Consider the following 17199-nt stretch of genomic DNA (forward strand, 5'->3'; position numbering starts at 1 on the left):
TTCACATGTGCATTGGCCTTGGACAGTAGATGACCCCTATTGAAACTGGGGTCACTAGGTCAAGATCACTATCACACTTAAGTGTGAAAATCGTTTTCGATCAATAACTAGTCAACCAATTGACAATTTGGCTTGATACCTCACATGTGCATAGGCATTGGACAGTAGATGACCCCTATTGAAATTGGGGTCACTAGGCCAAAGGTCAAGATCACACTTAAGTGTGAAAATTGTTTCCGACCAATAACTCGTCAAGCAATTGACAATTTGGCTTGATACTTCACAAGTGCATTGGCCTTGGACAGTAGATGACTCCTATTGAAATTTGGATCACTAGGTCAAAGGTCAAGGTCACTTTCAAAATAAGTGTGAAAATCGTTTTCGATTAATAACTTGTCAACGAATCGACCGATTGGCTTGATACTTCCCATGCGCATTGGCCTTGGACAGTAAATGACCCCTATCAAAATTGGGTCACTAGGTCAAATGTCAAGGTCACTTTCGCAATAAGTGTGAAGATTGTTTCCTATCAAAACTCATCAACGAATCGACCGATTGGCTTGATACTTTACATGCACAGTGGCCTTCGAATGTAGATGACCCCTATTGAAATTTGGGTCACTAGTTCAAAGTCCTGTTTCGAGGGGCATATGTCTCCAACCGCGGAACACTTGTTGATTTCATGTTCAGTAAATATCTGGAAAAATATTAGTGGTATCAACTTGAGGTATCTCCATAAATCTTTCTCCTCAATTAAGAGTTACTGCCTTTTGTTATCCCCGCCGAAAAAAAAATCGCAGAGATACAGTAATTGGTCCTGTCCGTCTGTCTGTCCGGCCGAAATTTTGTCCGGAGCATAACTCCAAACTTATTCAATGGATTTACTTTAAACTTAGAATATAAACAGATGGCAACTAGGAGAAGTGCAGTGACCAAGAACCATAACTCTATCTTAGTTTTTGAATTATCTCCCCTTTTATATAACTTTAAAGTAAATTTTTGTCCGGAGCATTACTCTTAATATACTAAAGGGATTTACTTGAAACTTGAAATATAAACAGATGGCAACTAGGAGAAGTGCAGTGACCAAGAACACCAACTCTATCTACCTTAGTTTTTGAATTATCTCTCCTTTTATATAATTTTTAAGTAAATTTTTGTCCGGAGCATAACTCTAAATCTACTGAAGGGATTTACTTTAAACTTATAATATAAACAGATGGCAACTAGGAGAAGTGCAGTGACCAAGAACCATAACTCTATCAACCCTAGTTTTTGAATTATCTCCCCTTTTATATAACAAAAGTAAATTTTTGTCCGGAGCATAACTCTAAATATACTAAAAGGGATTTACTTGAAATATAAACAGATGGCAACTAGAAGAAGTGCAGTGACCAAGAACAACAACTCCATCTACCTTAGTTTTTGAATTATCTCCCCTTTTATATAATTTTAAAGTAAATCTTTGTCCGGAGCATTACTCTAAATCTACTGAAGTGATTTACTTGAAACTTCAAATATAAACAGATGACAAGTAGGAAAAGTGCAGTGACTAAGAACCATAACTCTATCTACCTTAGTTTTTGAATTATCTCCCCTTTTATATAACTTTAAAGTAAATTTTTGTCCGGAGCATAACTCTAAATCTAATAAAGGGATTTACTTGAAACTTGAAATATAAACAGATGGCAACTAGGAGAAGTGCAGTGACCAAGAACCATAACTCTATTTACCTTAGTTTTTTTAATTATCTCCCCTTAAATATAACTTTAAAGCAAATTTTTGTCCAGAGCATAAATCTACTGAAGGGATTTACTTGAAACTTGAAATATAAACAGATGGCAATAAGGAGAAGTGCAGTGACTAAGAACCATAAGTCTATCTACCTTAGTGTTTGAATTATCTCCCTTTATTTAATTTCAAAGTAAATTTTTGTCTGGAGCATTATGAATTATCTCCTTTTATTTGTTTTTACAAATATTATTCTACTCTCTAAAACAAATGTTGTCATACAAGCAAACACATTTCGGCGGGGATTTGGCACTACTGTGACAAGCTCTTGTTATTTTTATGTATACTGTATGGAGCTAATCTAGAAATCTTTGAGGTATCAACTGCAAAATTCATAGATAGATCTCATTGACAGGGTGTGCAGTGCACAAGAGCCATAAGTTTTCTCCCCTTTAAGAGTTATTGCCCCTTGTTAATTTTACATTTTGGGTCCATTCCATAATTATGAAACTTGGTTGGAACATTTGTTCTAAAGATATTTCAGCCCAGTTTGAGAATGGTTCCTTTCTTCTGAAAAAAATGGCAACCAAAACACGAGGCAGTTTTTTTAGCTCACCCACCTGAGCACTAAGTGCCAAAACGTATAGTGAGCTATTGTGGAAACCTAATGTCCGGCGTCCGTGGTCATTCGTTTTTTGCGAATGTTGTAAATGCTCGGCTCGTTATTTCACAGAGGCCACATTTTCATCAAAACTTATGAAACCTGCTCATTTTCATTATCCCCCGCCATAGGCGGAGGGATATTGTTTTGGCGTTGTCCGTCCTTCTGTCTTTCCGTACGTCCGGCCGGCACTTTTGTGTCCGGAGCCATATCTTGGAAGTGCTTTGCCGGATTTCATTGAAACTTGGTATGAGTATATATATGGATAAGAGGATGATGCACGCCAAATGGCATTGTACACCATCGGATAATAACAGAGTTATGGCCCTTTGTATCTTGAAAAAATGCTTTGTTTGTGTGTCCGGAGCCATATCTTGGAAGTGCTTTGACGGATTTTATTGAAACTTGGTATGAGTATATATATGGAGAAGAGGATGATGCACGCCAAATGGCATTGTACATCATCGGATAATAACAGAGTCATAGCCCTTTGTATCTTGAAAACATGCTTTTTTTGTGTGTCTGAAGCCATATATTGGAAGTGCTTTTACGGATTTCATTGAAACTTGGTATGAGTATACATATGGATAAGAGGATGATGCACATTGGCCTTGTTTATCCGTCCAGAATACTTTTGTGTCCAGAAGTATAATAGCGGGGGATATCAATTGAACGAATTTGCTTGTTGTTTTTCTAAATTCCGTGCTTAGTAATTCTTGATGAAGCTAGTCAGAAGTTTGAGCTGACAATATAGAGGCGGAGTGTGAATCTGGACATCCCAAAACAGGGGCACCAGTAAAGTCTTATAAAAACCCTGATCAGTCTAGAGACAAAGATCATTGCTCAATCTTCATGAAACTTGGTCAGAATCTTAACCATGCCAATAGCAAGGCAGAGTTTGAATCTTGGTTACACTTGTCCAAAAACTAGGTAAACAGGTAAAATTTGACCACTCTAGAAGCAAAATTTATTACTTGTGCAGAAATCACTGATTAACTTAAAGACTGCTTTTCATTATCTGCATTTTGTTTCTTTCAACCAAAGAGATTTAAAGGGCTGTCCTCAACAGATTTCTGAGATTCCATAACTTAATGATGACATTAGAAAGCAAAACTTGATGTGTGGTACCTGAATGAAAAATTCCACAATAAGGTTCAATTTGATTTGTGATGTCTAGGTTCTGGATAACATTTCTAAATTAATACAATAGATGATATGATGCAAGCAAATGCTTTACGGTTGATGACATTTAAATTATTTTATTTAATCTCTGATAACTTTTTCGTTTGACACATTTGATTTTTACTTGCATTTGCAAATGTATGAGCGCGAATTTCAAAGACGGCAAGAGTAGTGAAAAACTAGGTCACAAGGTCAAGGCTTTGACAATTGACGTACCTTGAACTTAGGTGAGCAACTAAGGTCCATCATGACCCTCTTGTATTTGGCAGAAACATGATTGATTCTTAAGGAACTTTGTAAATTTAAGATACATGTATTTCACTTCATTGGTTTTAAGTAATTTTAGACTGTACAGAGGTTACAATAATAGTTCCATCTAATCATATATATTTTGGATTTGTTTAACATTGAATTCTTTTAACTTAAACATTACCAGCATTGGTAATTTACCAAGTATGTTATTCAATAAATGTCAAGTATTTGCATGGATGACACATACATGTAAGGGCATTTCAATTTGGTTATTCTCTAAAATTTACTCAAGGATATTGTGTTTAAAAAGTCAGCCTTTCGAAAAAGAGGAAGTATTAGCACCCTTGATGTATTGTATTTATGTGTTTGTAATTACTGTGAGTTTTTCAACTATTTTCTTCCCCATTTACAAGAAGTCTGTCATTGTGACTATCGTTTATTTGCTAGTATGGTAAATGTATGCATGTTTGTTGAAAAAACATGGCCACCAGGGCCTTAACAGACAGTGGCAACTCTATGCCTTAATTTCCAAATCTGGGGTATTCATGTGTATGAATTTCCAAGAGGGAATTTACAATAATTAGGTTCACCCCTATACTTTTATTTCCAAATAGTAATGATGTAGAAGTAATTAAGAAAAAAATCGAATTGCCAACTGTTTGTGCTCCGTATTCCTAAACAAAATCCTGGCGAAAGGCCTGCCAAAGCTTGTGAACCATAGCCTTCATATTTTAATTTTTATATTGTTTGTTCGTGAAACTTGCTAAGAAAATTTGTTAGGATGATATCTTGGCCAAGTTGGCAAATGGGTTTTATCCATTGAAACACGATCATTGGAAAATGATAATTATTATCAAATATCGCACTCACATAAATATAAGTTTGAACAATATTTGACACACTGACTCAGACAATATTCATACAAATGTTAATACCATTTCATAACATGCACATCATAAACACAAATAATAATATGTATTTATAACAATCAGTAAATTGATTTTCTCAAACAAAATAATTCAGATCCTTTCAAACCTAGTTTTTGAATAAACATATTTGTTTGTTTTTCTGCAAGAAGCATGTGAGCAAATTTCAGTTTAGATTACATAATAATGCTCATTGGGTCATTGTCGACCTGAAATGGCCCAAAAAACACCCAGGGGTGAATAGAAGCCGATTCGGCTTCTAGTCACCCCTGGGTGACTTTTTGGCCATTTCAGGTCAACAATGACCTATTGAGCCATAATAATAGCGGTATGGAAAAGACTGATTATTTTGGAAAAAGTTCACATAGGGCATATTGAATATGTAGTAGCTTAACTGTTATTTTGTTCTATAATATATATATATATATATATATATATATTTGAAAATTATGTGTAAATTATTATAAATAAACATCTTCCAACTCCTTCAGTCACTGTGTCTTAAACACTACAATTTCATTATATTCCTGCATTCCCACAATCATTGAGCTTGTGCGCTTACTGTAATAAACAGATGTTGGGTAACTCACATCTATATGCTGTTTGACCACCTCTGCCAGTATTTGTCTCCCATCTCTGTCCACCTGGTGGACTGTTTCAGACCAGAGTCCACATAAAAGAACTTGTCCTGAGTCTGTCACATGGAGGCCAGGTAACCATATTGGGTAGCATAAGTCCTGTGCAGGCTGAGCCAGTGTGGAGATCACTGTTCCATCCCTGGACAGGGTGACCAGCTGCTTGCTGACCACGTTGGTCGCATATATCCTTTCTCCATCTGGACTCACTGCACATGAGGATACTGTGGGTGTGAAGATTGTCTCTAGGAAGACAGTGATGATGAGATATTGTTTATACATGGAAACAAAGGTCATGATGAAAAACATTGTAAGACTGATTTTCTTGTTATTTAATAAAGTCCGGCTTTCCTGTAGTTTTTAATACATACATCAAACACCTAATACATTTAATGAATATGAAAAATTAGAAACATTTAAGAATATCTTTTTTACATTAAGTACAGTTAACGTCAACTATAAAGGCCAGTTGTATTGTGTTAAGTCAAGTAGTCAAGTAATATTTATAAAGTCGGGTATTTCAAAACATGATAACAGAAGCTCTGAAGAGCTTTTAAAGCCGACTTACACATTACATTGCATGATAACAACATGATATATAGCACATACAAAGAAACATGATTATAACAATCCTGTAGTTGAGAACAACAGAAAATATGAGTATGAATAAAGCATTGCTTTAAAAGACTAGAGGTACTTAAAATATCAGACAAATTGAGTACTACAGAGCTTAGTAATTAATAAAATAAGTATTGTACAAAGCATACAAACATAAAAGGACAAACATTAAGATGAAAAGCAGTACAAATAGGACAAGAGGGCCATGATGGCCCTGTACCGCTCCACTGTTTTTTCTTTGCGAAAAAAAAACTTGCAATGCGCATGGGTTGAAATGTACTCAAGCATGTGACTTTCTCTTTCTATCCCTCGTCCCACTGGGGGTTTAAAGTTGGAAGGGTGAGCATTTTTATATAAGGAAAAAGTTACTACCGTGTTAACTAAACAGACTTAAAAGCCCGGGAATTGTTGCACAGGTCCTTTGCTTATAACTTAGGTACATTTATCTCTCCAAAAGATATTGTCGTTCTTTCTATTTCACATATTTTTAGATGCTGAAGATCAAATCTACACATTTGATTTGAAACAGATTCACAAGACCCATAGGAATCAAAATGCCTTAACCCTTTACCAAACGACACATTTTGGACATTCCCAATTTGAAAGAGGTTGCAGACGTCAATTAAATTAAAATGGAATATGAAGGAAATGATCAGGTAGGGTAGAAATAATTGTGATAAAAGGAGAAATTGCTCATCAACCCACACATCCCTAAGACCAACAGGCCTGAGAATATTATGATAATCTAAAGATTATTTCTTTATATTTATAAATATATTTAATTAAGTAATACATTTGACTTCTAAGATCAATTCATAACTTATATTAAGAAAATTATAAAATGTCAGAAATATATATGGATTGTTGAGCAATTGACAATCATATCCACAATTCATGAGTCACGATTCACAAATGGAACAATGAATCATTAGTTATTAAAAAGCAGCATATACGATAGTTAAGAACATTGCACTTCATTAATTTCAACACCTTCTCTTGGATACAAAGTTTGAGTTTACCGTGATGTATCATATATTGACTTTTCTTGAAATAATTATGTTCATGGAAGTTGTGTTTTTAAAATCAATAATATATTATTAAACTGGTTTAAACACTACAAAAAAGACATGAAATGAACATGTCATCCAAAATATTTTCATCCGGATATATGGTCACTTTCGACATATTTAAATAAAACCCGACTTTTTATGTCCCCCACTATAGTAGTGGGGGACATATTGTTTTTGCCCTGTCTGTTGGTCTGTTTGCGCCAACTTTAACATTTTGCAATAACTTTTGTTATATTGAAGATAGCAACTTCATATTTGGCAAGCATATGTATCTCATGAAGCTGCACATTTTGAGTGGTGAAAGTTCAAGGTCAAGGTCATCCTTCAAGGTCAGAGGTCAAATATATGTGGCCAAAATCGCTCATTTTATGAATACTTTTGCAATATTGAAGATAGCAACTTGATATTTGGCATGCATGTGTATCTCATGGAGCTGCACATTTTGAGTGGTGAAAGGTCAAGGTCAAGGTCATCCTTCAAGGTCAGAGGTCAAATATATGTGGCCCAAATCGCTTATTTTATAAATACTTTTGCAATATTGAAGATAGCAACTTGATATTTGGCATGCATGTGTATCTCATGGAGCTGCACATTTTGAGTGGTGAAAGGTCAAGGTCATCCTTCAAGGTCAGAGGTCAAATATATGCGGCCCAAATCGCTTATTTTATGAATACTTTTGCAATATTGAAGATAGCAACTTGATATTTGGCATGCATGTGTATCTCATGGAGCTGCACATTTTGAGTGGTGAAAGGTCAAGGTCAAGGTCATCCTTCAAGGTCAAGTATATGGGTCAAAATTGCGCATGTAATGTCACTTATGCAATATTGAAGCTAGCAATTTTATATTTGAAATGCGTGTATATCTCAAGGAGCTGCACATTTTGAGTGGTGAAGGGTCAAGGTCAAGGTCATCCTACAAGGTCAACATCATATAGGGGGACATTGTGTTTCTCAAACACATCTTGTTTCAGTTTGTAAGAAAAACATTCATAATACTTGATCATACTTCAATGCCTTTGTAAGCAGTCACCATCTGACCTAAAATGGCACTAAATGACAGGGTTTTATCTCATGTGTACAAGATGTTGATGTTGTTGTAGGTCACAGCCAAACGGCCGCAGTAATCTCCACTGGTAAACGTCATATGTTCAGTTTTGTGACCCCATGGGCCGGGTCAAATTTGAGCCCAGGGGAATAATTTGAACAAATTTGGTAGATATCATATTAGATATCACTACATACCAAATTTAGTAGCCCTAGGCTCTTTAATTAAGAACAAGAAGATTTTTAAAGTTTGCACACAATAGGCCTTAAAAAAACTAAGCATATGTTCATTTTTGTGACCCCTGGGGCAAGGTCAAATTTGTTCCCAGAAGCATAATTTGAACAAACTAAGTAGAGAACTATTATATGTCACTACCTACCGAATTTGGTAGAAATAGGCCCAATGGTTATGGACAAGAAGATTTTTATAGTTTGAACAAAATGGGCGCAATATAAGCATATGTTCAATTTTGTGACCCCTGGGGAACAGTCAAATTTGATCCCAGGGGCTTAATTTGAACAAACTTGGAAGAGGACTATAAGATGTCATTACATACCAAATTTAGTAGCCCTATGCCATACGGTTATGGACAAGAAGATTTTTAAAGTTTGCACAAAATAGGCCTTATATAAGCAAATTTTCGTATTTTTGACCCCCCAGGGCAGGGTCAAATTTGACCCCAGGGGCATAATTTGAACAAACTTGGTAGAGGACTATTAGATATCACTACATACCAAATTTGGTAGCCCTAAGCCCAATGGTTATGGACGTAAAGATTTTTAAAGTTTGCACAAAATAGGCCTTATATAAGCAAATTTTCAATTTTTTGACCCCCCCCCCCCCAATGCAGGGTCAAATTTGACCCCAGGGGCATAATGTGAACAAACTTGGTAGAGGACTATAAGATGTCACTACATACCAAATTTGGTAGCCCTTGGCCCAATGGTTATGGACATAAGATTTTTAAAGTTTTCACAAAATATGCCTTATATAAGCAAATGTTCAATTTTTGGACCCCCGGGGCAGGGTCAAATTCGACCCCTAGGGCATAATTTGAACAAACTTGGTAGAGGACTATAAGAAGTCACTACATAGCAAATTTGGTAGACCTAGGCCCAATGGTTATGGACAAGAAGATTTTTAAAGTTTGCACAAAATAGGCCTTATATAAGCAAATTTTCAATTTTTTAACCCCCTGGGGCAGGGTCAAATTTGACCCCAGGGGCATAATTTGAACAAACTTGGTAGAGGACTATAAGATGTCACTACATAGCAAATTTGGTAGCCCTAGGCCCAATGGTTATGGACAAGAAGATTTTAAAAGTTTGCACAAAATAGGCCTTATATAAGCAAATTTTCAATTTTTTAACCCCCCGGGCCAGGGTCAAATTTGACCCCAGGGGCATAATTTGAACAAACTTGGTAGAGGACTATAAGATGTCACTACATACTAAATTTGGTAGCCCTACGCCCAATGGTTATGGACAAGAAGATTTATAAAGTTTTCACAAAATAGGCCTTATATAAGCAAATTTTCAATTTTTTGACCCCCCGGGGCAGGGTCAAATTTGACCCCAGGGGTATAATTTGAACAAATTTGAAAGAGGTTCACCACATGAACATTCCTGAGAAATTTCATCAGAATTGGACCAGTAGTTTAGGAGAAGAAGATGTTTAAAGAAAAAGTTAACGAGCTGACGCACACACGACGGACTTAGGACCATGACATAAGCCCCGCTGGCCTTTGGTCAGTGGAGCTAAAAACCAAGGAACATGAAACACATTTAACATAAAAAGACGCCCCAGTACATATAGGAACATATATTAAGCAAGCTAAAACATAAGATAGCAGCTAAAAAATAACATACTGAGAACATAAAGTTTTAAAGCTGTATAATATCATTAAGAAAAATCACAGATTAAACGATGTTGTTTAATTTTAAGAGTACAAATAAAAACATTAATACTAAGAACTCTATGACTTTTTAAACAATATTGTTCAGGCAGGCTTTTGTAATGCTGAAAGTGTCCAAAAAGAAGTTAAGAGAGTAAAATAATAGGCTAATACAAGGACGTATTTGATTAAAACCCTTTCAGTGTCACAGGCTGATAATTTTATTATTTAAAATATATTTAATTATTTATGCAAGACGGACAAGAGCAGACTGATCCATTCCAGTACTCAAGCATGAATTTAAAGGTGTTAAAGTGATATTATGGGCATCTAACAGTTTTTAGGTGTCTATCGCAACCGTTGTTTATTTTTGGTGTTTTCACTTCATATACACTTCTTATTTGTTAATGCAGCATCAATATACTAAAACAATATACCGGAAAGAGAAAAATAATGCATTTGAATATCAACCATACTTTCATTTGCCAACTGATCATGCATGTACGATTTGAACCTTAATTTAGTTTTAGTGCAGATTCGTTCATACGACACAAAGACACAATTTTGTTTTACGGATCATTTCGGCTTACAGGACTGGGTGGGTCACGTAAGGATATCGAATATAAAATATATTTTTATAAACAACTGGTAGCAAGATGAGTTGCAGATAATTGATCAGTAACCACATTTTAACTAACTCTTTTGACCTGTTAATTCTTTTCAGCTCAATTCAACAGTGCAAAATGCCCATAATATCACTTTAAAGGATGAAATTTGTCTAAAACGATTTGGTAAATTATTCCAGAGTTTTGCAGCTGTGTATCTGAAAGAGTTTATACCATACCTGATTGTTCTTGGCCTGGGCCAAACTGTATTTTAAGACCTAAAATCGTAAGAATGTTCTTTAATTTTAACAAAATCATGTAAATAAGAGGGTCCATCCGCATTATAAATTATTAAAAATTATTGAGAAATTATTCTTAAGTGCCTTATTTTAAGGGATGGAAGACCAGACCTTGTGAGAAGAGCATCATAATCTGATGTAAAATCATCGTAAATGAATCTTAGTGCTCTTTCTTGAATTTTTCTATTTTCTTTGTATTTGTTTCATTTGTAAAGTGCCAGGTAAGTGGGCAATAATTAAAATTTGATAAAATAAAAGATTGATACATTGTGATTTTACAAAGCTTATTTAAAGTATGGCCAATTCGCTACATTACATTTAATTGCCTTGATGCCTTTCTACAGATGTTACTTATGTGAGAGTTAAAGCTAAGATTAAAATCTAAGGTAACACCAAGAAGAACAACTTCATCTCCACATTTTATGTTTACATCATTAAATTGGAAAATAAAATCTAAGTTGTGTGTTTTTTCCCCATGGGACATAGCCTGAAATTTCACAGGCTTTGCTTGCATTTTATTTTCATGGAACCATTTAATGAGACTTAAACTATTATTTTCAAGAACACTGACCAGATGTTCATGTGATGTACAACTAAAAGAGAGTGTATTGTCATCAGCATAGTGATAAAGGTTTGATTCTGTTACAAATTCAAATACATCATTAATAAAAACATTAAAAAGGACAAGACCTAGTATAGAACCCTGCATGAGGAACTCCCTTCAACGTCTCTTGGAAAGAACTATGGACATCACCAACCCTGACACATAGCTGCCTTTGTGATAGACAAGTTCTATTAATTAAAGACGAAGACTTTTCATCAAGACCATAGTGTTTCAATTTTAAAACAAATAGATTATGCGGTAAACAGTCGAAAGCCTTTGAGAGATCCATCAAAATAGCTGCAATGTAATGTTTTTTATCAAAAGATGCTTTCCAATCTTCAATGATTTTTTTGCAAAGTTGTATTACATCCATATCCCGGTCTAAACGCACTTAAAAAGAATTTAAAATGTTATTAAAATAATTCATTAGTTGAGTGAATATGTAACATAATGTATATTATTGTACATTGTAATATATAAATGGACATATAAATGGACATATTAATATATAAATAATAACAGAATTTACCTCATTGTACATTATTGTGTTGCTGTTGTTGTTGTTATTGTTGTATAAAAAAACTAATTTAGGACATAGAATCTTCGGATGGGATGTAATCAAGTTTGGAAAATTGATTATGGAAGTATGGTTTCATTTCTCTAGTTCAATTATCGGGAACACCTGTTGATTTGTCTTAGTTCTTGATTAACATTGGCTCGTAGGTAAACATTACTTCAAACCAATACATAACAGTCCCAATTCAGATATGGTATATAATGAAATAAAAAAAATAACAATTGATTACATAAGTGTTATTCCAATTTCCCAAGATACATAACGATACAAGTTCGGATTGAATGTGTATCGAATGTGTATCGGGGTTTACATAATTGATTATAGAAGTGTTAGGTTTCATATTACCAATGTGGTTTGTCCATAAAGAGCATCTGTTTGTATGATGCTAATGAAATGAGGTCTCCTGTTCCCAAAGTGATAATTGTGTATTGCACTCTTCTGCTGTGACATGTGGTAGATGCATGTGCTATCCATCCAATCAACAAGGGTTATTCGAAGGGGTGGGTTTAGTTAATCGGGGGAAGAGTAACAGTCAACCAATCGAGAATGGGATAAGAAATATCTAAATTTTATGTTTATTTTCCGGAGAATGAAATGCGATGTGGTTGTTGTAAGAAATTCATTCTGCGGTTAGATTTGAAAGTCTGCGGTGAGAGTTGTCACGTTTTTTTGACGGGGCGGCCATTTTGGCCGCCATGCTGTTAGATTGTATTTCACGAACATTAGCAAGCGTTGTATTAGAGAATATTCAACAGAAATAAATCGCGATGAAAACAGAACTGAACTTTGTTTGTTAGTGTGTGTTCTCCACAAACAATGTGCAATTACGCTACAACTATGTGAATATGCATACAAAAGTCAAAACTACATGTTGTTATTTTATTCAACATGTTCAGCTCATTATTTACAAAACAATGAAAACATACATTTGTTTGTCAAGATGGCATATTGCTTTTGTTAACCAGGTTTTCCGAAGGAAAAAACTGGTTATTAGATTGGCGAATGCGGGCGGGCTGGCTGGCGGGCTGGCGGGCTGGCTGGCGGGCTGGCGGGCGGGCGGAACAAGCTTGTACGGGCCATAACTATGTCGTTCATTGTCAGATTTTAAAATCATTTGGCACATTTGTTCACCATCATTGGACGGTGTGTCGCGCGAAATAATTACGTCGATATCTCCAAGGTCAAGGTCACACTTTGAGTTCAAAGGTCAAAAATGGCCATAAATGAGCTTATCCTGGCCATAACTATGTCATTCATTGTGAGATTTTAAAATCATTTGGCACATTTGTTCACCATCATGGGACGGTGTGTCGCACGAAAGAATCACGTCAATATCTCCAATGTCAAGGTCGCCACGACTTAAAATAGATTTTTTTTTAAAACAAACTTACAAAGGGGGTTAATTTTGTTTGTTCATTTCAAAAGTTCATTTTGAGTTTTCTCCCTTTATCAGATTTTTTTTCACAATGAAAACCTGGTTTTGTGACAATTTTGTCCCTTGTTTTCAATAAAAGTAGGAGCATGGATGTTAAAAGTTTAGATAATTATATTAATTATAGAGATGATAATTACCTGTGCATCTTCTACTTGAGTTATCCTCATAAATCTTGCTCAGCAGTCTTCCATCCACAGTATATCGATAAAGAGCATCTTTAGCTGTAATGTACAATTTGCGCTGGTGATGGGCAATACCCCAGCACTCATGTTGGAGCTTCAGTGTCCTGTCGATTATCAACAGACCATAGGACACTCTGATGAAGTAGATCTGACAGAAAGCGGCAGTAACAGCCACCCGATTGGAGTCAATACGGCACATCGAATTTGGTTGACGAGGCAAGTCACACTGGTTCACTATCTTGTAGGTATGATCTAGTAGCACCAATTTGCTGTTATAGCCGTCTAAGATGAGGAGTTCTCCAGCAGCTGTCTCACAGATACCTGATAATTTGTGTTCAAAACCGGTAATGTCCACTTTGTATGTCTTACTACTCTTCACTTTTATGATTGGATCAGGCATGCTTACTGCACCTTTATATCGCTGGACCAGCTGATGAGATGAAGTGGATACAGAATCAGACACCTGGCCTGACTTTGTCAAATCACTTGTTTGGTTTCCAGGGTCAGACTGGCTGAATGCTGTAGGTTTATTCTGTCTGGTAACTGAACTCTCTGTTGTCTTTTTAGTTTGTGATTGTTGTACTGTGTCCAGTATTTGTCCCAATCCTGAGAGAGTGGACAGGGTTTGTTGGATGGTTGTGTCAGGATAAAACATCAGTGTCCTCTCATTCTTTATTGTCATTTCTTGTAAAACTGACTCTACCTTCAGTGACTGGTCAATGCATTTTCTATACTTAATAAAACTTGGTTCTTCATTTTTGTCTTTTCTTTTTTGCGAATCTTCTTTCAAGAATGTTATATTTTTGATGGACCTAGTGCAGATTTCAATGTCATTTTTTATAGATGTCCTCATGGTGGCCAGAAATATGTCCAAGTCCTTCTTGGTATTCTTTTCAAGTTCATCCAAAGAATTATTAATGGCTTTTCGTAATGAAATTAGTTCTTCCAGAATTTTCTTGTAAGATATCTCAAGAGACTTCATATTTTCTTCAAAGCTGTCTTTCAAGTGTACCAATTGCTGGTGTTGTGTATCAACAGTTGCTGACATCTGTTTGAAGTCTTCTTTTCTTTGAAATTCTTTCACTTTGTCAACAATAAGTACCACATGACTACATTCCCTGCAAAGCAAACTAACTTTACAACATGTATGTGTTTATCTGAGCTTTTTAAATATATAGATAAACAATTTACTTTGAATCACAATAACTTAACACATGTTTAATGATTTTGCCAATGCATAGGTTTTACAGTATATGCTAACATGACAAAATGCTGCTAGTATTTCATTTTTACAATTTACTTTTGTCCCTAAATTTGAGACAAGGGACACAGGTCTTTTTTCGCCCACAGGTGGTTAGCGTGTGGCTATGATATTAATTAGTGAAAACATCATTTTGAATGATAAATAATCATATTATAACGAAAAATTAACTTTTCTGAAAAAAAAATATTTCACTATCAAATATATATATAACAAGGTATGCAACTCAAAATCAGCCCAAAACGGGGTGCATCGCTTTGAACAGCCATATCTTCATAAATTTTGCAGCGATTTTCACGATCTCGGTCTTATTTAACGCAGAAATGAATTTCCTTTCTGGAAATGTATATGTCTTGCAATATTTTAACAAATGCTGGGTCAACTTTTAAGAAATAACACGATACACAACACGCATGACCCAGTTGACAGTGATCATGCTGTCTTTAAGACTGAAATCTTCACGGAGTAAAGTGCAACTTCCCTACAAAGTTCATGTAGTTCGATACCATAATTCAATAAAACGTATGAAAAAACATTATTACCGTTCTTGTCGTTACATTCTGCATCAAGACTAACTGTCCAGCGCCGTTTGAAACCTTTGTTTACATACATTTCAACTAACTGACATTTTAAACATACGAGTGATTTCATTGGTCCAATGCGGAGGTGTGTCTTTACGACTGGAGATTTCATTCATAAAGAATACATGATCACTGTCAACTGGGTCATGCGTGTTGTGTATCGTGTTATTTCTTAAAAGTTGACCCAGCATTTGTAAAAATATTGCAAGACATATACATTTCCAGAAAGGAAATTCATTTCTGCGTTGAATAAGACCGAGATCGTGAAAATCGCTGCACAATTGATGAAGATATGGCTGTTCAAAGCGATGCACCCCGTTTTGGGGTGATTTTGAGTGCATACCTTGTTATATATATATTTGATAGTGAAATTTTTTTTTTCAGAAAAGTTAATTTTTCGTTATAATATGATTATTTATCATTCAAAATGATGTTTTCACTAATTAATATCATAGCCACACGCTAACCACCTGTGTTTTCGCCTACTTGCTCTGTCATGCGTTATTGTTGTGACACTGATCTGAATTACTTGTTTTGTAATTGAGCAAGATGGCTAGTTACGTTTTACCATTAAAATAATATTAAAGGTATGATGTGATTCTCCTAGGACCTTTAAGGCCAGATGGTGTATTTTAACAATATTTGAAATGATATGACAGGACAATTCAAAGTTGGTTTAGTCTTTAGACATGTGCAAAAAAGATCTTGATAAAGATTTCACCTCACAGTTCTTACTTGTGATTGTGCTCATGGCAGACTTGACATATCAGCTGACTGTGGTCCTCACAGAATCCTGTCAGTTTTTCTTTCTTGTGCTCCTGACATTGCTCTAGTTCATCCACATTAGTCTCGGGCCACTGGCTGATGTTTTCCTTGTTTAAAATGGCATGCTTCTTGTAAAGATAGTTATGATGCTCCACACATTTGCTACAGTAAAATTTAGAACATTCATCACAGTAAAATTCAGCCTCAGTATTTCCATCATTTTCCTGACAGATGAAGCAAGAAAAATCAAAGGACAAGTCTGATCCGCTGTGAATTGAACACTCTAAATTGGAAGCCATTTTTTGTCATTAATGGCAACTTCCTTGTTGTTAACTTAAACATGGAAATTAATTCTTTATGGTCCAGTCATGTGATTGTGTAAAGTGTGGTACAGCAGTTGTTAAACATACCCATATCATATATCAATATCAACTGGGTTTATATGCAAACACTAATTAGACCATGCTACAGATTCATGCTGTAACTATTTACAACATGATTTGGTTTAGAACACTTTGTATATGCTTTTACTATAGTAAAAGTCCCATCAAGTATCCATTAATCTACAGAAATTCATGGTCTATTTTTGACACCTGGCAAGTGACAAACAATGAAAATGTTACTGTAGATACAAGCAAAATTGAGTTACAATATACTCACAATCTGAAATTGAGAGCTGTATATATAATCAGAGAATTGTAGAGCTGTATAATCAGAGACTTGTAAAAGAGTTACACAACTTCATAAGTTAACCACTTGAAAGCGTTTAGGATAAACTTGTGTTGTCTATTATAAATGTCCTTTGACAGTCTCAGTTTTGCTGTGTGTGTGGATTAATGTTTTCTTCTAAAGAATTCTTCTCCTGAACTGGTTG

General features: G+C 35.2%; 1 protein-coding gene across 1 annotated transcript; it reads right to left on the reverse strand.

The window, feature by feature from the left end:
- Positions 1–4249: 4249 nt before the first annotated feature.
- On the reverse strand, positions 4250–16826 carry LOC127832339 (RING finger domain and kelch repeat-containing protein DDB_G0271372-like). Its single transcript, XM_052357750.1, has 4 exons — positions 16296–16826; positions 13674–14836; positions 10861–10899; positions 4250–5632 (listed from the first exon to the last, which is right to left on the reverse strand). The coding sequence occupies exons 1-4, from the start codon at positions 16622–16624 to the stop codon at positions 5244–5246; spliced, it is 1920 nt and encodes a 639-aa protein (XP_052213710.1). The 5' UTR covers positions 16625–16826; the 3' UTR covers positions 4250–5243.
- Positions 16827–17199: the final 373 nt, after the last annotated feature.

The sequence above is a fragment of the Dreissena polymorpha genome, chromosome 5, assembly GCF_020536995.1.
Source record: "Dreissena polymorpha isolate Duluth1 chromosome 5, UMN_Dpol_1.0, whole genome shotgun sequence".
Lineage (NCBI taxonomy): Eukaryota > Metazoa > Mollusca > Bivalvia > Myida > Dreissenidae > Dreissena > Dreissena polymorpha.

Excerpts from the sequence above, each read along its gene's own strand:
- LOC127832339 (XM_052357750.1), bottom strand. The coding sequence starts at position 16,624 with ATGGCTTCCAATTTAGAGTGTTCAATTCACAGCGGATCAGACTTGTCC. Across the intron at positions 14,837-16,295 it reads TGCCATGAGCACAATCACAA|GGAATGTAGTCATGTGGTAC; the intron begins GTAAGAACTGTG and ends TTTGCTTTGCAG. Across the intron at positions 5,633-10,860 it reads CCCAGGCCAAGAACAATCAG|AGACAATCTTCACACCCACA; the intron begins GTATGGTATAAA and ends CTGTCTTCCTAG.